This window comes from Lontra canadensis, unplaced genomic scaffold (genome assembly GCF_010015895.1).
Source record: "Lontra canadensis isolate GAN:19392208 unplaced genomic scaffold, GSC_riverotter_1.0 scaffold107, whole genome shotgun sequence".
Classification (NCBI taxonomy): Eukaryota; Metazoa; Chordata; class Mammalia; order Carnivora; family Mustelidae; genus Lontra; species Lontra canadensis.
In genome coordinates, this window is record NW_022631101.1 from 6,762,151 (window position 1) to 6,789,946 (window position 27,796).

At 42.0% G+C, this 27,796-nt stretch overlaps 1 protein-coding gene across 1 annotated transcript in view; it reads right to left on the reverse strand.

The window, feature by feature from the left end:
- Positions 1-4,562: 4,562 nt before the first annotated feature.
- LOC116856153 (putative protein ZNF720) overlaps positions 4,563-27,796 on the reverse strand; it is a 57,548-nt gene continuing 34,314 nt past the window's right edge. The window contains exons 2-4 of the mRNA XM_032839428.1: positions 7,404-7,482; positions 5,152-5,278; positions 4,563-4,672 (exon numbers count right to left, since the gene is read on the reverse strand). Coding sequence (XP_032695319.1) covers positions 4,563-4,672; positions 5,152-5,278; positions 7,404-7,433 — 267 coding nt within the window. The 5' untranslated portion in view covers positions 7,434-7,482. The remainder of the gene's footprint in view (positions 4,673-5,151; positions 5,279-7,403; positions 7,483-27,796) is intronic.

The following is a 27,796-nucleotide window of genomic DNA, read 5'->3' on the forward strand; positions in this document are numbered from 1 at the left end:
TGGGAGCTGAAAAGTACAATCACTGAATCTGAAAACACAACAAGGGGTCAGTCACAGACTTGATCAAGCAGAAAAAGAATGAGAAAACTTAAGGATGCTTTGTTTTAAATTATCTACTGAGAGGACAAAAGAAGATGTGGAAAAGGACGGAGTCTAAGTGACTCATGGAACATCAGCAAATGGACCAATATGTACACTAAGGGGACCCCAAAGGCAGAGGAGAGTGAAAGGAGCCAGAGTTTTTACATGAAGAACTAAAGACTTGGAGCGCCTGGGTGGCTCAGTGGGTTAAAGCCTCTGCTTTCAGCACAGGTCATGATCCCAGGGTCCTGGGTTCGAGCCCCACATAGGACTCTCTGCTCTGTGGGGAGCCTGCTTCCTCCTCTCTCTCTGCCTGCCTCTCTGCCTACTTGGGATCTGTCTGTCAAATAAATAAGTAAAATCTTAGGAAAAAAAAAAAAAAGCTGATAAATGTTAAGTGTTTCCCTGAGTTCTGTGAGCTGTTCTGGAAAATCATCAAACCCAAGGACAGGATCACGGGAACCTCCAATGTGTAGGCAAGTCTGACAAGTTGTGGGTGACGTGGGGACCTATTACTTGAGACAGGCACCTGAAGTGGGGGCGGTTTCGAGGGACAGAGCCCTTCACCTGCGGGGTCAGCACTGCTTCTGGTTAGCGTTACAACTGAAATGAACCCTAAGACGTGTAGCTGGCACTGCAGAGAACTGCGTGGCATGGGAAAAACCTCACACATGGTATCAGAAGTGTGGAGTGTGGTAGTGATGGGAGAGTCAAGGAGACACACAGAAGAGCGAGTTTTCTCTACACAGCCGACGACTGTGTCCTGATGAAACAGAAAAGGGGGAACCTGGGTGGTTAAGCCAGTCAGTAAAGCATCTGCCTTTGGTTCAGGTCATGATCCCAGGGTCCTGGGATCGAGCCCCACATCAGGCTCTCAGCTCAGCGGGAAGTCTGCTTCTCCCTCTCCATCTGCCTCTCCTCCAGCTCATTCTCTCTCCCTCTCTCAAGTAAATGAAAATCTAAAAAAAGAAAAGAAACAGAAGAGGAGTAGACATGGAGACACAGGGAGCGGAAGGCCACGTGAAGATGGAGGGAGCGATCGAGGGAATGTATCCACAAGCTATGGAGCGTCAGGAATTGCCATCAGCCACCACAAGCCAGCAGATAGGAAAGGAATCTTCAGAGTCTGCAGAAGGAAGCAAAATTGCTGACACCTTACTCCAAATTTCTAGCCTCCAGAACTGTGAGAATAATTTTTGTTGCATTAAGCCACCAAATGAGTAGTGCTTTGTTGTGGCACCGAGGACTCTAACACGCTTGGCTAACACAGGACAGGTCTCACGTGGAGCATTTAGGTGCTACGCCCTCTCTCAATCCTCTCACTCCTAGGGAGGTTGGTATCCAACACCCCCTTTCAAGACTGTGAACACAGGGACCTGAGAGAGGCAGACACGTGCCCAAGCCAGCGCCAAGAGAGAGCTGGGACCCCTGATGGCACAGCCCACCGGGAATGGAAACCCTTGTTTCTCCAGCACAATAGTGTGGCCTCTCCTCCTGGCTCGCAGGGCTGTGGCAGAAAGAGGTGAGGTCATGCGTGTGGGGGTGGAGGGAAACACCCTGGAGAGTGAGTAGGCCCCGAATCAGGCTCTTTGCTCAGCAGGGAGCCTGCTTCCCCTCCTCTCTCTCTGCCTGCCTTTCTGCCTACTTGTGATCTCTGTCTGTCAAATAAATAAATAAAATCTAAAAAAAAAAAAAAAAAAAAGAACTAAAGACTTGTACTTCCCACATGTGTGGAGAAAGGGGACAAATGCAACAAGGCTGGTAAATTTAAAGTAGGATACATGTTAAGACATGAATACAGTGCCACATTATAATTAACCTATGAAAAATCCCAAGTGAAAACAGAATTTTGGAACAGCATGACAAAGGCAATTCAACTCATCTTGTACAAGAGAGCACCTGTAAAGATTAGTAGTGGGATTCACAGCAGACATTATAGGAAAAAGTACAGGGAACAATATATTCAAGCACTGAAAGATCAAAATATAACCACCAAGAATGTGCTGTCTGGCAAAACTGATTTCCATGAATGTAGAAATGAAGACTTTCCTAAGTAACAACTGCTCTAAGTTTACCAGTAGATCTGTCCTACATGAACCATTAAAGGAAGTCTTTCTAGGTGAAATAAAAGGATTCTAAGCAGAAACTGAAATCACACGAGAACACAAGCTCTCTGTAAACATAAATATTCACACACTCATAGTAATCAACAGTGTTAAAGAGGTAGCACAAGTCACTTTTATTTCTGCTAGAGAATTAAAAAAAAATAAAAGCGTAAATATCATAAATCTAGGTAAATAAGTATATGACATAAAAGACAGAATTTGTGATACTGGTAACAGAAAGTGGGTTCGGGGTTAGAAATAAGTAGAAGAGTTTTCTATGAAATTGACAATATCAGTTTAAAATTATTTAATTGTTAAAATAAATAAATAAATAAATAAAATTATTTAATTGTTATGCCTTTAACAAATTTTGAGCAAGGTAACCACAAAAAAATTTTACTCCAAGGCAGCCCCGAAGAAAATATGTATAGAAGACACAAAAGTTAATGGGAATGGAATCAAAGCACATTATGGGTAGAACGCCGCAATTAAAGATAAAATTGAATACGTAAACATGATAGAAGTAGAAATTGTTTAAACATTGCTTTCCATTCACAGAAAGTGTTTCTCTCATGCAAAGAGACTACACGTTCTGCAAGAGGTGATGAGATTAATCATATTTGACAACTCATCTGCACACGACGTATACTCACTGAACACTAACCAGTCAAGGAAATGCACAAGATGAGTCACAACCAAAGCATGTATGGGTGGAAATTGTACAGATATATATGTAATTTTATTAGTAAAGAGCATAAACCTGATTCATATTTAAGTTAAATTCGCACTGTCTAGAACTGTATGAAGTTGACAACTCTCATCCCATCACAAGACACACAGGTAAAAATGATACCACAACTAAATAATGTTATGGAAGGTCCCATACAAAAGGAAGCACATTATTATGGAACTCTAGAACCAGAAGAAGGCAACATTTAACCAAAAAGAAATCAACATAAAAATAGGCAAATTTTTAAAAGGAAATCTTCTTTATAACTCTAATTTCAAACTGTGACTGTGTAATGATGAAAAACAAGCATTTTGAATTACTGGCATGCCTTCACTGGCAATAAGCTTGGAAAGAATATTCATTAATACAATCATGAAAAGCTCTAATGGAAAATTTTATGACTAAGTATTTAAAAGACATTAAAAAATGTATTATGTTATTAGTATATTCCTCCTCTTACACAGAATACAAGGCTCTAAACCATTCTTCAGAACCAAGCACTGAAACAAAAACAACAAAATATTTCATTTTGAAATAAAAACAACATGAAAAAACAACAACAACAACAACATAAAATTTGTAAAATGTGTCAGCAAACACTTTATAAGAAATAAATATTTGGGATTAAATTCAGATATATTCTGAGGAAAGTAGAAGAGAATACTAATGGCTATTTTTTCCTGTAAATGTAAAATTGAATTTATAAACAAGATTTTTTTTTAAATATGGGAATTTTACCAATTATCCACCACACTTGTAAGCAAATGTCCATGTCATATCACAAATTTTCATGTAAAAAAATTCAGAGATGAATCTGATATATAACTAATAAAGTGAAAACACACTTGATGAAGTCAAAGAACTTCATATCATACAAAATTATAAAAATGATGTGGTTATGAATAAATAAGGTTTATTATAGCCTGCAAGTTCTGAGTTCTAAATGTTCTCGCTCCCATATGGCATTAATTACCAAGAAATTCTAGGATTCAAGTTGCTATATTAAATTATTTCACCACTGAGAAATGGAACACAGAGTGGAAATTTCTAATTTTAGCTGATAAAAAGAAAAATGGACTTTTATAGTAAAAGAAAGGAGTATACCCTTCATTGCAGGAAGGTGTTTTGTTACCTGATGAATTTAGTGAGTCTCCATTATGTACAATTAAGATTAAAGCCTCCATAACATTGGGAAGCATAAACCAGAAAACATTTGATATTTGTCTCCACGGTTCTGGGATTTCTACACCAAACCCCAATATGCCAGCCACTACCCTGACATACTTCTCACACGAAGCAAAGCAGAACTTATAAAGGGCTTAGCACAGGGTTCCTCAGAAATAGGATGACCTCCCCAGGGCCCTCATGGCAATGGAGAAGCTCTCAGATTATGGAAGCCCTCCCACTCTAAGGGGAGTCTCCTGGCCCTCCCTGTGGACATGATGGACCATCACTGGAGCTAAAGGAGAATCCTTAGAGAATGTAAGAGCTTGATAATGGTGGAGAACAGATGTTCCTCTGTGAGAGGGAGAGAAATAACACTAGGATTCTCAAACTAATTTCCGTTCAGGAAAACTATTAGAACCATAGCATAAGGTCTACCTTCCTCCTTCAGACCTGAACCTCCACTCTGTCATCTCCCTCATTCATTCCCACATACCTGGATGGAAGGCTACTGACTCCTTTCTCTTCACATCCCAGAGCTGCTTCTCTTGCTCCAAAAAGATGACCAGGTCTGGCTTCCACACAATGAGACCTGTTTATTAGAAAAAATGACTAGGAGTATTACTGGAGATTCTAACTTTCATTCCACTATTGTGCTCAGTGGGGAAGAGAGAACATTCAAGAATTCTAGAAAAGGATTTCTCAAACACTGTTGACCAACAGCCCCTTTAGAACACGTGGTAGTTCCAAATAGTCACATCATGACCTCCACTTCCAAGTACAAAATACAATTATAAGGAATAAAAATTGGAGTTGATGATGTGGGCAGTACTATTTTATGCTTTCAATATTCAGTATTAACACTAATCTACAGAAGTGATGATGTTCCCTTAAGGAAGGGGACGCTAAGGATGAAAAGGAATCATCATGAAGATTTTTCTCTCCATCTACAAACCCCCACTTATTTTCCTTTCTGCCTGGATCTGAATTCCAATCATTCAAAGAGGAATCCTCTAATAGACAATCTTCAAAGGAGGGAAAAAAAACCCTTGGTTTGGGAAATCTTCTCACCCAGGAAGAGGAGGTGTCCGTAGTTCTCCAACATCACATCCCTGTATAGTTCCCGCTGAGTGTGGGTCAGGCGTCCCCACTCCTCCTGAGAGAATTCTATGGCCACATCCCTGAATGTCAGCAGTCCCTGTAAGAAATACCACAGTCACCAAGGGGCCATTGACAGAGTTCACAATGGTCCCTAAGTTGAAAGAGGGAGTTAATGTCACCAGCTGGACCCCAACACCTGACTTTCAGGGCCCACCTGCTTGTACCCACCAATTTTATCCTACATTTTACTTAACCTTCTCTTCCCACCTTATCTTTTACTTCAGTCGAAAGACCCCATGGGCAGAGTCTCCTGTGTTGGAAACAGAAACTATCCAACAAAAAGTTTTGACTGCCCTGAGAAAGCACTTAGGCCTGCCTAGTTTGAGTTTAACCCCTGACTCATACCTGTGTAGATGGAGCAAGGAGTAACCCATGGAGTGGCCAACAGTTACTTCACCTCATTAGAGTATGAAATCTCCACTGAAGGAGAAGCACAGACATCGTTTTCATAACATACAAAGTATGTATACAAGTGTTGTCATCACAAGCACGTGTGACCATATGCCCAACTCTATGTAAGATGATAAAGCCCCTCTTGCTGAGTTTCCATCTGAACCCCAAGTAAAAGGAAAACGGCCCCCCGGCTCTGGGAGTCTCTTAAGTTATTCCCTTGATCTCCTTATTGGCTGCAAATCAAGTTTCCTTTGTGTCATAAGCCCATCTGCTGTAGTTTCTACCTGTGACTCTATTATACTTCAGGATTTTAAGACACTCAGACATGTTAATTAAGTGATTCTTGTTTTGTTTTGCTTGAAAATACAAAGAAGTAAATAGAGGGTCACTCTGCGAACTATGTGTGGAGTAATAAAACGTACAAGATGGAGGTCTGACTTAGAACCTCCCGTCCCAGAAATCATTATCTCTGCTACACAAAGGTGAAAGCCTTTGTTGTCCAGTGGAAACGGACCTGAAGGGGCCTGCGAGCTAAAGGTAAAAAAAAAAGTATTCTTGAGACATTTTTGGTGCAAGAAACTGTTTTTATTAAAGTACAGGGGCAGGACCCCTGGGCAGAAAGACCTACACCGTCCTTGTGAGAAGCCATTAGTAATATAGTTTTATATTGGGGGTAGAAATAAAGGAAGTTTCTGCAGGGATTTTCATATGTTAAAGAGGACTTACAGGATCCTGGAGGTCTGGCTATTGTCAAGCTGGTAGCTTTTAGCCTCTAGCAGAGCATTAACATTAAGGCAGTTGGGAATTCCTGATGCAATGTCATACTCTTGCCTGTCTCAAGTATTTATCAATGGTCTTCAAGATGAATTTCAGTTTACCTACATTTCTTCTACCTCGGTTCTCAACAGAAACTAGAAGTAAGAGAAACTCAGAAGGAAGAAGTTTCCACTTTAACTGTGAAGGTTTCTGTATATCCCTCAGCAAATCCGACTAAGATCCTTAAGAATGATAATGGAGAAAATTCAAACTTCATAGGGGAGAAATCTGTCAGAGAGCACCAACCCAAGTAAAAGAAGGTAACAGATCAGTGACTTAGGCATCCTCAAGGATCTATTATTAATGGTGTGTTCTTTTGTCCCCAAACGGTAAATCAGAATATAAACTGTATTATGAGAATACAGTGCATTTATACGAAGTTCAGTCACACATAGTTTCCATGTCCTGTAATATCTAGCAACTTTAAATAGAGTATCTTTTTCACATTCTAGAGAGCAATCCTCCCCTTTTTTTCTAAAACTTTTTGAGTTATTCTGGGTCTCAAATCCATTGTGTTTGTTCATGCAATTCCTTACTCCTGGTCTACACAGGGCTCAGAAAGAATCCAGATGGAACCTAACAAGAAATGTTTTCCTTGACAGATATCCAAGGCCGGAGCCGATCAGCAGCAGGAATCTGGGACTTGGTGCTGTCCTCTGCAGGTCTGTCACCAAGGGACTATTGATGGCATTTGCAGAACTTTAATTCAAAGGGACAATTGTTGATAGACTATTGAAAGACAGGTTGGAGACAAGGGAGAGAAGACTCTGGAATAGAGGGGGGGAGTGGTCTAAAGACTTAACCTTGAGTCATTTTTGAAAATGTTTTTAAAATTAGGGGAACACATAAAGCAGAAACAACCTGACGAGAGGAACCAATATTCGCAATTTCTAAATCAACAGGATTTTGGGATAAAGAGTGTCGCGCCATCTGACTTGGGACGCAAGGCTTACCTGAGAACGGGCCATTTCTTCTTCTTTCATGTCGTCCTCTAGATTTCTTTGTCAGAAGAGATTCGTAGAGAAATCACAGCTGCATCAGGAGAAAATGCCTTTAAAGCCACCAACAGAGCGTCTGCACCTCTAAACTGCTCGGCCTGACAGCAGGACTTTGAAATGCAGAAAAGGCCCAAATTCCCAGTCCTTTGTGTCAGGAGCCTTTCAGAAACTATGAGCTCCTACTTGAAGACCAATCCCTGACTTTTCCTTCTCTGCTTTCAGGGGGCCTCCCCTCCCACCAATGCCCACAAATTCAGCTTCAGCATAGGAACCGCGTGCTGCACGGACCTGAGCCTCCCAGAGACTCCTGTAACAGAGACCCCGTTACCTCTCTGTGAGCCAGAAACTCTTCTCAAGTCTCATAAATTAATGGGGAGCCCTCGTGCTTAATCCTGGCCTCACTGTGGATCACCTGCAGTCCTTAATTAAAACAACACTGTCTTTTCCACCCACACCAATAGGCAGAATCTGAGGAGGAGGGCACCGGCAATGATCGGTTTTGAAACTCCACACGTGATCCTATTGGGAAGCATTTGGGGGAGGTGACCAGGCAAAGGACAGCAACCAAGGCTAGAATTGTTATCCAGATTTAAATCCATGCCTTTTCCACTGACCAGTTTCCGGAGATTTATACATTCTCCGTCTTTCTGCTCAGCACAGGGAGACACCCTTACAAATGGAGCTTTCCCTTATAAATGCAAATATCTCTTACAAAAGTAAACATACTGGGTTTCAGAGCTTTTCCTTTGTCTGCTGTTTCTTTAAAATAACAGCCTAGTGGCGCCTGGGTGGCTCAGCTGGATGAGAGTCAGACTTGATTTCGGCTCAGGTCGTGATCTCAGGGTCATGAGGTCGGGCTCTGCGGAGCAAGGAGCCTGCTTAAGATTCTCTCCCTCTTCTCTCCTCCCCCCTCACCCCCCAGCTCAGTCACACATTCTCTCTCAAAAAACAAAAAGAACAAAAACAAACAAACAAAAAAACCAGTATAAAATAATCCTTATGGCAAAACCACAAATTTTGGGATGGTACAAGGCCCTTCTTAAATAGGCAAATATTTATTTTCCTAAGTATCTGCCAAACAGTTTCCCAAAGTGAAGGTCGTTTTTATACTCCCATCAGCAATAGAAAAGAATTCGCATTTCTCAGTATTTTCACAGAAATGTGGTGTTACCCTTTTCCTTGATTTTAGCCCTTCTAGAAAATATTGAGAGATTCCTCCCTGTAAAATATGAAGTGGTCTTAATACAGTTATTCTGGTGACTCAAAGGGAAACCACTTAAAAGCATCGTGTTGAACAAAAACCAAAATAGCTGCATTAAAATGTCAGCAAGGCTTGATATCAAACTAAGTATCCTTTTTCATTTCAGCAAGCCTCCCCTCCCCCTTTCTTCGTCTTCTTCCCCCCCCCCCCCCCCCAGGAATCCAGGACCACTCTGAAAACCTAGTGAATAAGGCTGGAAGCACAAACACAATTCCTGTCGAAACCCGCGCGAGATCCTGTATTGCCCTACAAAACCCCCCCGCCCCTTCCCCTGGGTGGGCCTGCAGTTTTGAAGACCCTGACCTATTGCAGCCTTGTCTGCTGAGCAAAGCAAAAAAGCTGTTCTTCCTTTTTATCCCCAACTCTGTCTTCACATTATATTTTGGGTCTGAGGCATGAATGTCAGTTTTCAACAACAGAATGAATGTTGGGAGAGGAATCCATCCTTCTTCATCTGTTCTCAAGTCTTTGGCCAGTCTAATAATTAAACTGATGTAAGGCAGATTCACAAGAGAAAAATAATAATTTCTTAATTAGGGGAACCTCAACGATACGAGGCTCAAAGACAGGGAACTGACGCCTCATGCCGCTGTGACTTAAGAAGGGGAGGGATTTAGAATTTCAGAAGGGGTAAGCATAGTCACAGGAAAAAAGAAAGAGCAAATGTTTATCAAACAACAGTTTGCCACACCAGGCAGGCAACTCTTTATAATATAAAAAGTTAAAGTCTGATACTAGCTATATTACTGATAGAGTTCCACCATCTAATTTATTCTGGGTATACAATCAACCTCACAAAAGAAGGAAATCCTTCCATTTGTAGCAACACGATAAACCTAGAGGACCTTTTTTTAAATTACAGAAGCCAAGCCAGCGCCCCTTTGCCCAGCTTAGCAGTCTTTAAATTTTAGCACGCACCTTTAGCCCCACTGATTGATAAACCAAACCTCTTTGTGTATCTAGAGATCACTGGTGCCTTGTTTCCTAGAAAGACTTGGATCGGAACCCTCTTGCACAACCTCTCTCCTGGGGCACCAATACACAATCTCCAGCACCTCAGTAATGTCTGTGGCTACGAAGAGGCAAGCACAAAGTGTTACAGATTACCGCACTCCTCTTTACTGATTACTGGCCTCAAGTTCCTTTTCAACTCTTTGGACCAGGCTGAAACTGTGGAGCTGGTTTTTGGACAAGACTCCACCTTCTTCCCAAGTGGCTGTCCTCCTGAATAAAGCTCACATTCCTTCCCAGTCAAAACTGTGTCTTGAGTGTTAGCTTTTGGAACAACTCACAGCCAATCTTCTTTTTTTTGGTAACAAAATTGTGTTATCATTCAGTACATCCGGTGGGAAAGAATTCTCGAGACGATTACGATGAAACTTAGTTAAGTTTATTCAAGTTGCAGGGGGACAGGACCCCTGGGCAGAAAGAGCTGTACTTTGGTTGCAAAGAGCTGGTGGTTATATGCTTAGTGGTCAGGGGGAAGGGTCATGCAGGAAGTATTAGATCATAAATGTTTCTTCGAATTTCTACTCATATAACTACTTTAGCAAAATTTCTCTGGTGTTTATCATTCAGTTCAATATTAATTATGGGTGAGATGGACAGGCAGTCAGGAGACCCTTTAAGAATGTAGCAATCAGCTACACTTGATTCTTATCAAAACTATGCAGGCTATAGGTCAACCTTCTGGGTTAAAGGTGAACATTTTTCTGTTTCTGTGCCTCGGCATTTCATACCCAACCAAGTTTCTGTCCTTAAATATTTAAGGTTGTTGAAGGGTGAAGGGCTCATATTCTATAACTTTTTCAAGGTGACACGGGTTGTAGAGATGTCCCTACCCATGCATTGAAATTGGTCCCTATCTGTCCCCACATGTAACTATTAGAGAAGCCATTATTATAGAGCCCAGAGGGGACATTGCGGTGAATTAGCTTTGAGTAGTCGGTATGATCTGTTGGCTGGGCAAAGGAGTCAGGAACTGCTTACACATATTTCAACAACAGCAGAAAATAGCAAAAGAGAAAACACATTAGAATATTAGTATAATGAAAAATCAGAAGAGCAATAGAACAGAGAGAGAACAATGTAAAGAGAGACAAGTCACAAAACAGACTCTTAAGGATAGAAAAAAAAAAATGATAGTTACCAGAGGGAAGGGGGGTGGGGTGAAGGGTTAAACACATGATTAAGGACTGCATTTGTGATAACCACTGAGTAATGTATGGAATTGTTTAACTGCTGTATTGCACAGCTGAAACTAACATTTTATGTTAACTGGAATTAAAATAAATCTTAGGTCAAAAACAAAGAAAAAGTGGTGGCAATCCATTAAAATACTGATATATGGGCGCCTGGGTGGCTCAGCTGGTTAAGCGACTGCCTTAGGTCATAATCCTGGAGTCTCGGGATCAAGTCCCTGCATCGGGCTCCCAGCTCAGCAGAGAATCTGTTTCTCCCTCTGACCTTCCCCTTCCTGTGCTCTTTTTCTCAGGTTCTCTCCCTCTCAAATAAATAAATAAAATCTTTTTTAAAAAAATACTCATGTATTTTCACAATAGCAATAGGCAGATATACAAAATATTAGTTGATATGACTAAAATGAAGAAGACTTCCCAGATATCCGTAGAGGATAGCTAACGCTTTGCTAGCAGGACATGTGATTGTGCATCAACATTTCTTAATAATTACTTCTGGTCTGAAAATTATTGAAATTATGACTCTTAGGACATTATATCAGAAAAAGAATGCTTCTTGAATGCTTATAATCTGTATTTTCAACAAGAATTATACAGTAGATTTGAAATGCATAACACAGTCTATAATGATCTTAATACATTTTAATGATAGAACATCTTTTTTTTTTTTTTAAGAGATTTTATTTATTTGACAGAGAGAGAGAGAGACAGAGAGAGACCTAGAGACAGCAAGAGAGGGAGGGAACACAAGCAGGCGGAGTAGGACGGGAAGAAGCAGGTTTCCCGCCAAGCAAGGAGAATCATGTGGATCTTCATCCCAGCACCCTGGGATCACGACCTGAGCTGAAGGCAGACGCTTAACGACTGGACCACCCAGGCACCCCATAGAACATATTGGCTTTTAATGTGTTAATACTGATAGGTAGTGAATGATGTATTATCCTGCCATCAATATTAACCTACCTCACCTTAATTAAAAATGTAGACAACAGGGACACTTGGGTGGCTCAGTGGGTTAAGCCTCTGCCTTTGACTTGGGTCATGATCTCAGGGTCCTGAGATAGAGCCCCGCATTGAGCTCTCTGCTCAGCAGGGAACCTGCTTCTCCCCCCCCACCCCACCCCCGCCTGCCTCTCTGCCTACTTGTGATATCTCACTCTGTCAAATAAATAAATAAAATCTTAAAGAAAAAAAAAAGAATGTAGACAACAGATAGTATCTACCACCCATTTGATAACGGTGATGTAATATAACTAGTAGTCCATTTTCTCAGTGGCCTCGGACTTTAAAAAACATGTGGTTATATTTCCAACAGTATGTTGCATTGGTTTCTCCCCCTTTGAACCCCTGGGACATCAACATGGATATATTATAGATTATATAGGGGGACTGTTGACAGTTGAGACGAACTCCCCCATGCCCTTGTGAACAAGCACTTCCCATGGCACTCTAGGCATTCCCCTTCTGCACACTTTAGAGAAGATCCCCACAGTTTACCTAAACCTGTTTTAGTTTCAATAAGACAACCTGGACTTACCCAGAAACTCCAAAGCACTCACCCACGGATCTGAATACAGAATTGTGCCCCATGTGAAAACCCAATTCGTCTTTAAAGATGGATTCTGTCAAGAACCTAAAGGGTCCTGGGAGTAGATTCCCCACTAGAGGCTGCAGAGAAAATCCCATGCCTCATGAAACCTTGATTTTGATGGTATAAGACCCTAAACAGAAACTCAGCAAACCCACCGAAAGTCAGACATATAAATAGCATTCTTTTTCAGCTCCTAAATATGAGGAAATTGGTTACAGTAAAGTTGGAAAACATCTACACAAAGGCAAAACATTAAATATAAATAAAAATTATTTATTCATTTTTATTTTAAACAAATTAAAGTAAAAGTCCACATTCTTTGCCCCCAGTCAGTCAGACTTGGATGTTCAGATGTACTGCTCCTCAGTGTGAGGTGTATCCTCGTGCAATTTCAGAGGGTACATGAAGTTCCATTTGAAATTGTGTAACACACATGCAAACTAAAATATTTTGCATTAGCTTTAATGTTTACAGAAATACTGTCAGATCAAACTCACTGTCAATCAAATTGCTTTCCTCAACCAATGCTGTATAAGTAAAGGTGGTGTTTTCCCACCAGTTGAAATAGATTTACTGCAGTCCTAAAACACGGTATCTGGTGGTAATCATCAGTACTACATTCTTGCTGAAACACCTCCTTTTTTATACATTTAGATACTTAAATGGACCACTATCCTATCACACACGTCATGAAATGTGGATCTTTGATTTATACACGTGTGCCTTAACTGGGGGGTTCCTGGATTGAGACTGTTGCACCATCATGATTGCCTTTTTACAATGAGTGTACAATTGCTGAACTACCCTTGCAAATGGATAAAACAAAAAAGGCAGAAAAATCAGTAATATCCTATCAACTGTGTTTCCACTGTTAAAGAAATTAAACAGGGAAGCCATTGACTCAGGTGGCTCTAATGACTCTGTAGCCTCTCTAAGCAAATCACAACTTAATTCACAGTCACTGCATAGAAATGGAAAAAAAAAAAAAAAAAAGAGGGGCTCCTGGCTGGCTCAGTGGGTTAAAGCCTCTGCCTTCTGCTCAGGTCATGATCCCTGGATCCTGAGATCCAGCCCCGCATCGGGAGTTGCTCAATGGGGAGCCTGCTTCCCCCTCTCTCTCTGCCTGCCTCTCTGCCTACTTGTGATCTCTAAGAAATAAATAAAAAATTTTATTTTAAAAAATTTTTATCTTAAAAAAAAATGAACTTAAGAACAAAGAATTACAGTAAACTAGGCTTTCCAAAAATAAGGCAACTAGTAAGGCATACCCAAACAAACACTGTCCTTGCTTTGCTTTCATATCCTCTCAATAAAAACCTCACTGGTAGCTCCTACAGGTGGGCCATCCCTAACTAATCTTTTTGTTAAAGACAGATAGAGTTTTACGTTTTTATTTATTCTTTGTATATTCATATTTTTATTTACATTTTCTTCATTCCATTAATTAATTAAGAGGGGGAGGGGAAGAGGGCAGTGAGAGGGAATCTCGAGCAGACGACCTGCAGAGCTCTGCCAGAAGCCCAAGGCCACTCTTGATCTCACCACCCCGAGATCATGTCCTGAGCCAAAACCTAGTGGGAGACTTAACCAACTCAGCCACCCCGGTTCCCAGTGCCTAACAAATTGAGTAGACAAATTACACTGTCAATTAAACACTTGAAAATTTCAATGTACATTACTTCATCTTTTCAGATCACAGTACCACCTTTGATTTTGACCAGTTTCCCAAGCGGCCTAAGCCCCTTGCCCTCGTTGCAAGTGGGCAGATCACTCAGTGCGACAGGTTTGCCCACCCCACTCTGCCCCCTTTAGCACATGCGCGCAACACACCAATGGGATTCTGCCCTCACTTCCCCAGACTTCACCCTCGGTAACGGCTTCCCTCAGCGCCTGCGCAGAGTTGCCAAACAAGTGCTGCGCATGCGCACAGAGGATTAGTGGCGCAGGCAGCCTCTCTCTGGGTGGAAACCCACAGTTGTCCAGTCCTTCCCACACCAGCTGGGGTCTTCAAGCACCACCGCGAATCCCAACTCAACCAAGCCCACACACCTCAGTTCACACCTCAGGCAAGCTAGGACCAAAGTCTATAGGCACACCAGTCCTCCTTCTGACTGTTATCATTACACGGAGAATGTTCGACGCCCTCTCCCTTCCCTGTGGCCCAAACTTCGCACATGCGCACACGGAGAACGCGGTGAGGGCCCCCCCCCCCCCCCCCCCCCCCCCGAGATCCGCAGTGCAGAGGGACCCAGAGCAGCGGGGATAAGGAACTGGACATCAGGGATCATCCAGTGCGATGTGAACTCACGAAGCTCCCCCAATGCCACTTCTCCAGCAGACCCGCTGACACCCTAGATTCCGGATTCATTCTTCCGGGCTAACACTATGAGCACAAACCTCAGCTGCCCCAGAATTCGCATCAGCAATAGTACTTTCACCTAAACGGGGTTTTGCAGAGCCTAACACAGAACTGTCGGTTCAGTTTCTGTCAAAAATGACCTCAGGCCACGATACTGCCCTCCACGGCTCCACTGTCGGTCCCTGTGCCTCCCTTCTCAACAGCTCCAAGTACAGCTCCTGGCAGGTCCACCTGGGTGGCCCCAACTGGCATTCACACTTTCCTGAGGCACAGACTCAGATAAAGCAGAGTAAAGGACTAAAAATTTCGGGAGTCAGTTTCACATGTCTGGTTGAAACGCTGCTTCCAAGTTAACACATGGCATCCCACCTTCCATTCCTGTGATGTCCACTCATAGTCCACACATTAAAATGAACCAAATACATAAATGCAAATGGTGAATCAAATTTCACACAGAGGCTCTGGTCCACCTTTCCTCTCTCCCAGTCTGCTCCCTATATTTGTGCTATCATGGACAACACTACTTTTCAGATTAATGATCATGAAAAAGAAAAAGTCTCTAGAGTCCCAGGGAGGCACACGCAGCATCCACATCCTCATGGGAGAAATAAACATACAGGACCCAATTCCCAGGGATTTTGAAAGATTAACATGCATAATGCCTGTAAGATTCCCAGTACAGTGTCCTGGGCCCAGTGCATCCTGTAGTCACACACCCAAACATCCTATACCTGGAGCATGTAGTATCTGCCCAATAAACATTTCTTTGATGCATGAGCACATACTATTTATCCCAAACAGCCTTGCTCAGACACCAGCACCTTATCTAGTCCCTTCCCAGCTTGCAGGGGATGAGCAGAGAGTGTCGTGTTTCCAGGATATGTCAGTCTTCCCTGGGAATGGCAGTATTTGTGTTGATATAGGATGATTGGGTAGAATGGATTCAGGTTTGATCTTCTGCTTTTTCAGTGCTACTGAAAATGATGTCTGGGGACAGCAACCTCAGTGTTGTTAAAAACACAAATTAATGGGCTTCATGCAGACCTAGGGAGTAGTGATATCTGAGTATGAGGCCAGAGAATCTGTTTTTAATGGGAGCCTCGAATAGTTTGTATACACATGACATTTTCCTAAGTTTATTTATCTAAGCAATCTCAGTACCCAACAAGGCACTTGAACTCATGACCCTACAATCAAGAGTCACATGCACTGCAAACTGAGCCAGCCAGGCAACCCTATATATACATGAAATTTTGAAAAGCAGTATTTGCAAAATTCATTCTCAGGTTTGGCATCCTGTAAGGATCCCCTGTGTGGATTTTAGAACTGTCATCTCCAGGATCCCAACCCCAAAGCTTTTGTCACTTACTCCTTGATAAGGCCTAGCATCTATTAGGTCTTAATGACATGGCTCAACTCATACCCCTGTGAGGCCAAGGTAAACACTGAGGCTCCCAGTTACATTTCTGAGGACAGAGCACACAAGCTCTCATCAATGGGGAAGCCTCCATGGGGAGAGCTGTTCTATGTAAGTTTGGATAGGGGAGGGTCAGTATACCCCACATTCCTGATGTTGTACCAGAATTTGTGGTGTGTATCTGCAGGAGACAAGTGGATCCAAAAAAAAAAAAAAAAAAAAAAAGAGAGAGAAGTAAAAGACATTGGGTAATTCTTGGAAACTCCCTACGTGTACAGATTTTCACAAGCCTCCACAATCAATGGAAGAGCAATCAGATCACATATACCCTCACTGGCATGGGGAGGGTTTTGGATTTCACTGTGAACGCCATGGAAGACACTAGAACAGAAGGTAAGTCGTTAGAGGATGTAGGAAGATGTGAAGAGTTAGACAGGAAATGTCCCCATGTGACCACCGGAGAAATAAACCTTGTCTACCAGGATCATTCCATTCAAGAAGAGCATCCCAAAACACATTTTATTTTTTTAAAAGATTTATTTATGTATTTGTTTGAGAGAAAGAGAATGTACGATTGGGAGGAGAGGCAGGGGGAAAAGTAGAATCCTCAGGATTGAGGGCAGAGTCCATTGTGGGGCTGGATCCTAGGACCCTGAGATCATGACCTGAGCCAAAATCAAAAGTCAGACACCCAACCAAATGAGCCACGCAGTACCCCCCAGATCACATTTTAAGGCTAAGTTTTCTCCTTTGACCCTCATCCGTGTCATCTGCTTCATTCATTCCCACATACCTTGCTGTGTGACTACTGTCTCCTTTCTCATCATATGCCAGGGTTCTTTCCTTTTCTAAAGAAAAAGACCAAATACAATCTAGAGATAGCAAGACCTACTTATAAGAAAAGGAAACATGACTCTTGCAGAAGAATTTTCAATTTGAAATCCAGCACTATAATTGGTAAAGAGAGCACATTACAAAAGGATATAGAAAATTAGGGGTGCCTGGGTGGCTCAGTCAGTTAAGTGTCTGCCTTTGGCTCAGATCATGGTCCCAGGGTCCAAGGATCAAGCCCTGCACTGGGCTCCCTGCTCGGCGGGAGGCCTGCTTCTTCCTCTCCTACTCTCTCTAATTCTGTTCCCTCTCTCAATGTTTCTCTCTCTCTCTGTCAAATAAATAAAATCTTGAGGTGCCTGGGTGGCTCAGTGGGTTAAGACTCTGCCTTGGGCTCAGGTCATGATCTCAGGGTCCTGGGATCGAGTCCCGCATCAGGCTCTCTGCTCAGCAGGGAGCCTGCTTCCTCCTCTCTCTGCCTGTCTCTCTGCCTACTTGTGATCTCTCTGTCAAATAAATAAATAAATAAATAAAATCTTGATAAGGAAAAAAAAAAGTTATTTCTCCAAATGCTCTTACTGATGGCCACTTTAGAACACTTAGAAAGCATTTTCAATGTTCAGCTTCTTAATACCACTTCCAAATACTGCTGAATCAAAAAGAAGGGATCGATGTCTGATTTTAAGATTCTATGCCACTTAGTTTCTAGAATTATCATTAATATAGAGTGAAGGTTATGGATAACCTCGGCAGATGGGAAAGTTAAAGCCAAGACAAAACATCATGAATACTTATACCCACAAAGCCCGACTGTTTCCTTGAAATGAGGTCATTTGTCATTTCCGATGAGTTACAATATAGAATTTTAAAACACATGGACATAAAGCAATTATACTATGCTACTTTCCTCTTCCTGAAAATAGAAAATAAAGGAGAGAATGTCTGTAATGCTATGCAGGATAAAATGGAAAGTTATGAGACCAAGGAATAATTTAGAACCTTTACTTGCAAAGACTAGGATCTCCAGTAGACAATTCCCTTCATTTTCTAAGGGAATCTGGCAGAGACCCTGAACCAAGTGAACAGAATTAACATCAGCTCTAATGAGATAAAGTGATTTCAGTGGCCCGAAGCACAAAGGACTCATCACTGTGGTATTTTACTTTATTTTACCAAAATAAAGCAAATCTTTATATTATTCCATTCATGAAAATATAGCATTTTTCTGAAAATTTCAAGCCACAGATTGTTCCCACGTCCTGTAATCTTTAAAATATTTAAAATAGTAAGACTTTCGTTGAAGCAATCTAGACAGCAAGACTCTCCTTTTCAGAACATTGACTTATTCTTGGCCTGATAACTGTCTGGTTTATTGGTTCATGTTCATCTAGTTTCCAAAGACTCAGGTCTCATCCAGATAGAACCTCAATATTGTATATTCTCCTCCTTTACTGGGATCCCCAAACCCAACCCACCTCTAGAGAGAATCTTGGGTATCAACACATCTCCGTATTGATCCCTCACAGGGGGAATATTTTCAGTAGTTGCAGGCCATGACTGCATGGTAGGAATTCACGCTGCCTAGAAAACCCAGTTGGAGAGAATGGAGGGACAGCCCCAGGGATGTAAGAGAGGACTATCCTGAAGGGTTAACTTTGACTATCCTTAAAAGGATAAATAGTCGTTTGAAACCTGTCAGCTTGGCAGGACCACCAGAACTAGAGAAGTGAATGTTTGCAAGTTCTGACCCCTGGCCTTTCAGGAAGAAATGAAGACAAAGCCCTTAGGTTAAGTCAAGATCTAACCAAGAAGCAGCCGTTTCTGCCTCTCCGTTCTGTTCTAGCTTTGTTTCTTAAATGACATTAGGTAGAGAAATCACACCTGTTTGGCTTTAAAGGCCTCAACGCAACCTCTTCACCCGCTATCATCAGCTCAGAGGCACAAGGATCTCGAGATGCACAAAAGGCCACCTCTCCTTTGTCAGAGGAAGGATTCAGAAAAAAGGAGCTGCTAAGGGGACACTTACAAGTGTGTTTCTCCTTCCCGGTTTCAGATGTCCTCGCCTCCCACAGAGAACCACAAATCCTGCCACAGCACGGGGAGCCTGGGCTGCCCTGACCTGCCCCTTCCAACTGCAGATGGAACAGACTGTTACCTTGTCTTCACCAGAAAGCCAGACTCAGCTCTCACAGATATACCTTCAAATCCTTGTGCTTCCCCCGGTCTCCCTGAGAATCACCTGGAGCACGTAGTTAATGCGGCACTGATGCTCTCCCCTGACCCATAGACAGACTCTGGCAGAGCGCACAGGTGATGGTGGTTCTTAAAACGCACCGTGGGATCTTTACTGTAAACCCAGGCTGATAAGCAATGATGTGCTTTCACGTTTAATGTGCAGAGAAATCACCTGGTGTTCCAGTTTCCATAGAAGAAATGGTGATTCTGCAGGTTTGGAATGGGGTCCGGGAATTGGCAACTTTCACAAGTTCCCCGTTAGTGCTGATGCTGCTCCTGGGGACCCATGTTTAGTGGCTACACTGGAGAATGCAGGGACAGCACACCTGAGCCCCCCACATCCACCATCTTATGTCAACACAAAAAACTCCTGGTGAGTTCCCGGGAAAGAGTTTATTATTTATTTTTCACTGTTGTAAGTTTATTGTTGGTCCCAGCAAAGACCACCATCACCACCCTGAAGGACCACATGCTTTCACCGCACTTTAAAGTTTACAGAAAGAAGACTAGTGAATGCACTAATGTCTGAGCAAGTCTCTATTTGGAAAACAACGTGTATACATTGATTACTGCAGTGTTGACTGAGCACTGATTTTGTGTTCACAAGGGTTATGGTGCGACATGTTGGCAACTGCCCATATATGATGCGATTTCACCCCCATATAATCCTGCAAGCTGGGCACTAGGTGTCTTGTAATAAACATGAAGATGTAGATACTGGCCCCCACCTATCTGCCTCGTCTTTTCCCCTATCAATTAAAAGAAATGTTTGTATTCTGTATGAGTGAAATATGGATGAATGTAAAAATACAGAAAGGAAGGGGTGCCTGGGTGGCTCAGTGGGTTAAGTGTCTGTCTTCAGCTCAGGTCATGATCTCAGGGACCTGGGATCGAGTCCCGTGTTGGGCTCTCTGCTCAGCAGGGAGTCTGCTTCCCTCTCTCTCTGCCTGTCTCTCTGCCTACTTGTGATCTCTGTCTGCCAAATAAATAAATAAAATCTTAAAAAAAAATACAGAAAGGAAGAGTAGAAGTTCAGAGAGTTTTCATTGTTGCATGTATGTGTTTTTAAGAGGAAAGAAAAATATTTGATTTTATAAGTAAATGACAGTTTTCCTGTACCATGTATACTTTCTTCATCAATATATGATTATTTTAATTCCTTCACAATAGTGTAAAATTTTTAAAAAGATTTATTTTTACTCATTTGTCAGGAAAAGAGAGAGAGCTCAAGCAGGGGGAGTGGCGGGCAGAAGGAGAAGTAGGCTCTCTGCTGAGCAGGGAGCCCAGTGTGGGACTTGATCCCAGGACCCTGGGACCATAACCTGAGATGAAGGCAGACACTTAACTGATTGAGCCACCTAGGCATTCCTGGTGCTACAAATTTCTATTTTTTTCTCAATTTTAGTTATTCTAAATAGGAAGAGTCATTTCCCTGTAGTCTCCCTGGTTTCTAGGAGTAGTGATTAAAGAAAATTATATATATATATATATATAATTATGATATATGTATTAAAATAAATATCAAAAATGATATATAATATTGATCTCTGTATGTATCTATACAAAACTCAGCTTAGAAGAAGGACATCTTTCCATCTGGACAGTGGGGGTGAGCATGGCGGATATTACGCTAAGTGGAATAAGCCACACAAAATGGCAAATACTGCATTATCTCAATTATATCTGAAATCTAATGAAACTGAACTCCTCAAAGCAGAGTAGAAATGTGATGCCAAGAGGTGGCTGATGGCAAAGTGGGAGGTGTTGGTCAAATGGTACAAAATTTCATTTATGCACGATGCATAAGTTCTGGAGATGTGAGCTACAGCATAGTGACTACAGATAATTCTGTGTCTTTTAATATTTGAAATTTGCTAAGAGAGTATATCTTAGATGTTCTTACAAAAATTAAAACATCAAAAATAAAAAATTTGTAACACTTTGAGGTGATGGACATGTTCATTAGCTAGGTCATTTAAAAACATTTTTTTAAAAGATTTTATTTATTTATTTGACAGACAGAGATCACAAGTAGGCAGAGAGGCAGGCAGAGAGAGAGGAAGGGAGGCAGACTCCCTGCCGAGCAGAGAGCCCGATGCAGGACTTGATCCCAGGACTCTGAGATCATGACCTGAGCTGAAGGTAGAGGCTTAACCCACTGAGCCACCCAGGCGCCCCTAGCTAGGTCATTTTAACCATGTCGTAATGTATACATATATTTCTATTTTGTTACTTGAGTCACTACTCAATCTGCAGGAATGGAAAACAGGATTCTGAGTGAAACACTTGTGAAGCACGGAACTTAATGATAAAAACAAAAACAAAGGCACTAAGATACATAGTCCTTTGCTCCCATTTTTCTGATTCCCGGTTTTGGGAATTGTGAGCACCAGCCCTGGAGAGATGAAAGGAACAGCCACTCAGAGTCTGATCCCCTCTAATCTGTCCTGGGAAGGGAGGAGCTCCCTTCGCCAGGCCGCCAGGCCATACCCGCACACCGCCTGAGAAGCAGGGGGATGTGGTTTGGCTGCGGTTGAGAGCTGGCTGGAGGCTCTGATCCCCCTGCCTCTGGGGGTAATTCCAGCTCTGTCGTTCCTAAGCCTGCCCAAATAGATTCAACGCTCAGCGTTCATGTTATTTTAATCTATTTTGTCTCTTCTTTGTCTACTCATACAATGAAAAGCAAGTTAACATAAATGCTTAGAATTTTCAGGGAGAATTATATTAGAAAGCTTCCATTCTTAACAAAAATGTACAACAAATACTACTACTGCTACTAAACACTCTGGTCCATGGACGGCCCCTCAGGCGTGACACCAGAGCTCACACCATCACACAGAGAAGGAACTGGCCCAACGGAAGCAAAGTGCCCTGTGCACCACATCTTCCTCAGCTTGACTGCACAATCCTGAATTCAACAATGTTCCCACTTGCTCTAACCTAAAAGTTCCTGGATGGTAGGCATCATGACTCTTTATCTGTTTTCTAATGACCGAATGCCATGGAAATAATTAGGTTCTATCTGTTTGCATCTCTGTACTTGCTCAGTCAGTGTCTTTACCACAGTATGAGGACCCTGGAGCACCTTTCCCTCTCACTGGGAACCACAAAGCAGACTCCTTCTCTGGAGGGAGGAGAGGACCCTGGATGACTCGTTCTTCTTTCTCTGAGATGGAAGCAGATTCAAGTTCTGGTGACAGTCTAACACCAGTCTACACAGGACATCCCTAAATATTCCAAAGAGTTCCTGGTACTGAGGAGTGTGTCCTCCGTGAGACTGAACTGATGCCCCCATAGGGATCCAGGCAGCAGAAACCTTGGGCTGAGTCTGGGCCATCACGTAGGGCACAGACCTGTCCTGGCGGATCGGTACCCTTTGATGCAGGTGTGATGTATCCTGTTCCTGGGCGGGGCTCTCTGGAGTAAGAAGTCTCTACTTCCGTTAACACAGTGGACAGGCAGCTGTAGTTGTGGTCATGATTCCAGATATTTTGTGGGTTTTAACCCCGCAGTGTTAAAGGATCTTCTCCTCTCTGGAGTTTGCTTTAAGGCAGGACCTAGTGTGGTAGGTTTCAATGCCTACGCTTGTTGCCACTTAGAGATTCCCCACTGAACACTAGGAGTGCCAGGTTTTTGAAGGACCATCAACCTTGCTAACCACCTTTGTGGAACTGTCTTCATAAGCCCACACTCAGGAAAATGTTAGGCAAATATGACATCTCATATTGAAAGGTATCCATTCAGAAATATTTTGGGTATCTCTACATTCTTTCAGGAGACACTGTTACATTACTGACTGGACTCTGACCTTATCTCCTGGGACCATTAATACAACACAATTGTGTGGATAATTACAAAATAATTTTTACAAAAGATGAATCTTTTAATATTATAGAGCTATAATTATCTATTACTAGAATAGATTCTCTATATTATTCTCAATTTTACCTACAATGTCACTAGCTTGTAAGTGTACATAACACTCTGTGAGGCATGAACATATAAATGACTGACTTGGAGGAAAACAGACTACATTTTTCTCCCAAGATGAGTAAGTTTTCTGATTCATCCAGGGTACAGAGGAAGACCTGGATAGAGAGTGGTCATCACTCGGAGAATAAAGGGGCTGACAACTTACATATTCAATGCAATCCCTATCAAAATGATAGGAGTATTTTTCACAGAGCTAGAATAAATAACTCTAAAATTTGTATGGAACCAGAAAAGATCCCGAATAGCCAAAGAAATGTTGAAAAAGAAAACCAAAGCAGAAAGCATGATAGTTCCAGACTTCAAGCTCTATTACAAAGCTGTAGTCATCAGGACAGTATGGAACTAGCACAAAAATAGTCACATAGATCAATGAAAAAGAAAAGACAACCCAGAAATGGACCTTCAACTCTATGGTCAACTAACCTTCGACAAAGCAGGAAAGAATATCCAGTGGAAAAAAAGACAGTCTCTTCAATTGGGAGAATTGGAAAGTAACATGCAGAAGGATGAAACTGGACCACTCTTTCACACCATATACACAAATACATTCAAAACGGATAAAAGACCTAAATGTGAGATAGGAATCCATCAAAATCCTAGAGGAGAACACAGGCAACAACCTCTTTGATTTCAGCCACAACAACTTCTTACTTACTAGATATGTCTCTGGAGATGAGAGAAACAAAAGCAAAAAAGGAACTATAGGGACTTCATCAAGATAAAAACCTTCTGCACAGCAAAGGAAAGAATCAACAAAACGAATAAGGAACCTACAGAATGGGAAAAGATATCTGCAAATGACATATCAGATAAAGGGCTGGCATCCAAAATGTATGCAGAACTTATCAAACCGAATAATTAAAAAAACAAAAAATCCAGTCAAGAAAAGGAAAGAAGAGCAGACATTTCTCCAAAGAAGCCACACAAATTGCTAACAGACATTAAAAAAGTACTTAACATCACTCATCATCAGAGAAGTACAAATCAAAACTACACTGAGACACCATCTCACACCAGTCAGAATGGCTAAAATTAAGAAGTAAGGAAACAACAGGTGTTTGGGAGGATGCAGAGAAAGGGGAACCCTCTTCCGCTGTTGGTGGGAAGGTAAGCTGCTGTAACTTTGGAAAACTACGGAGTTTCCTTAAAAAGTTAAAAATAGAGCTACCCTATGATCCAGCAATTACACTACAGGGTATTTATCCAAAGGATATGAAAATAGTGACATGAAGGGGCACCTGCACCCCAATGTTTATAGCAGCAATGTCCACAATAGCCAAACTGTGGAGAGAGCCCAGATGTCCATCTATGGACGTCAGATAAAGAAGATGCGGTATATATATACACACACAACTGAATATTACTCAGCCATTAAAAAGAATGAAATCTGGCTATTTGAAACGATGAGGATAGAACATGAGGGTATTACCCTAAGTGAAATCAGCCAGTCAGAGAAAGACGAATATTATGAGTTCACTCATACGTGGAATTTAAGAAACAAAACAGATGAACAGAGGGGAAGGGAAGCAAAAATGAAATAAGATAAAAACAAAGAGGGAGACAAACTATAAGAGACTCTTAACTCTAGGGAACAAACCAAAGGCTGCTGGAAGGGAGGTGAGTGGGGGACGGGGTAACTGGGTGAAGGGCACTTGATGTAATGAGCTCTGGGTGTTATATGCCACTCTCAAAGCACTAAATTCTACCCCTGAATCTAATAACACACTATCTGTTAACTAACTTGAATTTAAATAAAATCTTAAAAAAAAACAGCCCTTCTAAAAAAAAAATGAACGAGGATGGCAATTTGGAAACATGCATTGATTAAGAACAATTTGTTTGCTTCCCTCCACATAGTCTAGTGAAAAAGATAAAAATTACAATGATGGAAAAAAGGGAGGATATAAAAAATTACAACAGCATTTTCCAGGACAAAAATGCTTGGGGTAGCTATTTTCTCAGGAGAGGTTCTCGGTGTGGTATTTGTCTGAGGAAAGTGTTAGGCCCCCACTTGTGCATGCACAGAGGAAAACCAGAATGAGTCCCAAGCAGAAAACATCTGAGGCCTATCTGAAGGCTGCATAGAGTAAGTCTATGTGTTCCTCAGAAGGTAGAGTAGAACAGGATCCAAAGCCTACAATGTTCGTGTATATTTGTTCTACTTTTTGTCTCATACATACATAGGAACTGTGGTATGACCCTGACCCGCTCAGCACTGGACACTGGAGGGGCCAACTGAATGTCGGACTGTTCCTTAATGCTTTGCCCACCTGGAGTTCCTGGGACTGATGGTGATGGCTTGGGAGACACTCAAGGGGCCAGAGTGGTCAATGGACATACCTCTGGATTCTCTGTGAAACTAGAAAGTGAGTCTGTGCCCAATATTGTAGAGAAAATGTTTCAAATCAAAAGCTGTCAAGGTGTCTGAGAGGCCTCTTGAAGAATGACCGACACTTGGCTACAGTCAGATGACTGAGAAAAACCTCTCAGACTTACCCTGGTTCCCGCCTAGTAGAGGAAATGATGACATACGAGGTAGAACTCCTGCGGTTTTCCAGGGAGAATCTGGACCAGGAAGATCATTCCCAATGTCAAATACTCAAATGCTAATTTCCAGGATTCAATATTTACATTCACATGCAGAAAAATCAGCAGGGAAACATGAGTCATGGGCCATGTTTTTCATGAAAGATGAAACCTACAAGGTTGACCAAAGTCTAAAGTCATTCTATAGTGTTTATAAGATACAGCCCGCTGTTTCTAATGCTTTAGTCTAATGATTTTAATGTTCATGACTTTATGCTTCTGGACTACTATTATTCCTTTTTTACTGTGTGAGATAATAGAATACATGTATAATTGGACTGTCCCTGATTTGGGCACAAAGCTCCTAACATCCTTGTAAGTTCCCAAGTGATAAGAGCACTGGGAGCATCCGCGTTCTAGTATTTGTCTTTGAACTCTCCCTGACCCAGGGCTGCTAAAACTCTTTTTTAATTCCTAAATGATAACCGCACTAGGAGTGTCTCTTAGTCTAGGGAATTGGCTCTGGGTGGGATCCTGGATGGGAGATGGCCACCAGAAAGACCAAGCCATGACCAGCAGCTTGGAACACTCAAGCTTCATCTCCCCAACCCCTTACTTTGGAGAAGGGCTGCAAATGGAATTATGACTGGTCATGTGTACATGAAGAAGGCTCCATAAAGTCCCAACAGTATGGAGTTGGGACAGATTACAGGCTGGTGAACACATCCACACAGGGAAGGTCACAAACCCTAACTTCATGGAGACAAAAGCTCATGATTATGGGACCCTCCCTGACTTCACACTATGTGTCTCTTCATCTGTATCCTTTATCATACCCTTTAATAAGCTGGTAAACATAAGTGTTTCCCTGAGGTTTGTGAGATGCTCTAGCAAATTCACTGAACCCAAGAAGGAGATTATTGGAAACTCCAATCTACAGACCTGGTCATTCATGTGTATGCATAACAGTGTGAGCTTGTGAATAGGCTGTGAAAGTATTTTGGGGGTGGGGTGGGGGCAGTCTGTGAGACTGAGCTCTTACCTGTGGGACCTGACAAAATCTCTGGGTAAATAGTGTCCAAACTGAATTAAACTGCAAAATGTCCAGCTGATGCTGGAGACCTGCTTGTTGTTGTGGGGAAAGGACCCCCACCCCATATTTGTGACAGAAGTGTCAGAAGTAAAATGCTCTGTGTATGTAGTAAGAGGGACACAAGGGACATATACATAATAGGGAAGAACTGTGTTTACCCCTTCACAGAAAAGAAGCAATAGTTTTTTTTTCTTTATAATTGACCAAAATAGTTTAGTTAAAAAAGGTTTAGTGATCATCTAAATGTTGGTAGAGTCAGCATTTGAACCTGAGTACCTACAGCAACAAGAGGCATTCAAATGCCCTTCCAGAAGACCTGTTCTTGGGTTCTCTCCCATCAAACATTCAATCCATCATCCAGAAGACTTCACACAGAACAGCTTCCATGGTCTCAGACATGAGAGTCTAAGTTCCAGCCCTGGACAGAAGCCCAGGCTACACATGACCCACCGTCACATCTGCAGAATCAAGACCAGAGTCCACTTCAAACAATTCATGCTCATCTATTTATCTGACTGTGTTTTTTATGGGTGAGTATCTTCATTGAGGATGACCACCATTAGGATGCCCCCAGAGTGTCATTCTCAAAGTAGGTTCCCAAAACAGGCCCCACTGGCACCACTTGAGTACTTGCAAGAACAGCAAATGGGGCGGGGGGGGGGGGTGGTGTTTAACAGCCCAGCCCAGAACTAATGAAATGATAACATGGGAGGAAGCCTAGAAATCTGAGATGTTTGCAAGTGCATCAGGTGATTCTCATGCAAGATAGGATAGCCTCTGTAATAACTAAGTCACAGGTCATCCGTGAATTATGCACAGATAAGTCACTCTTACAAACCCTCTA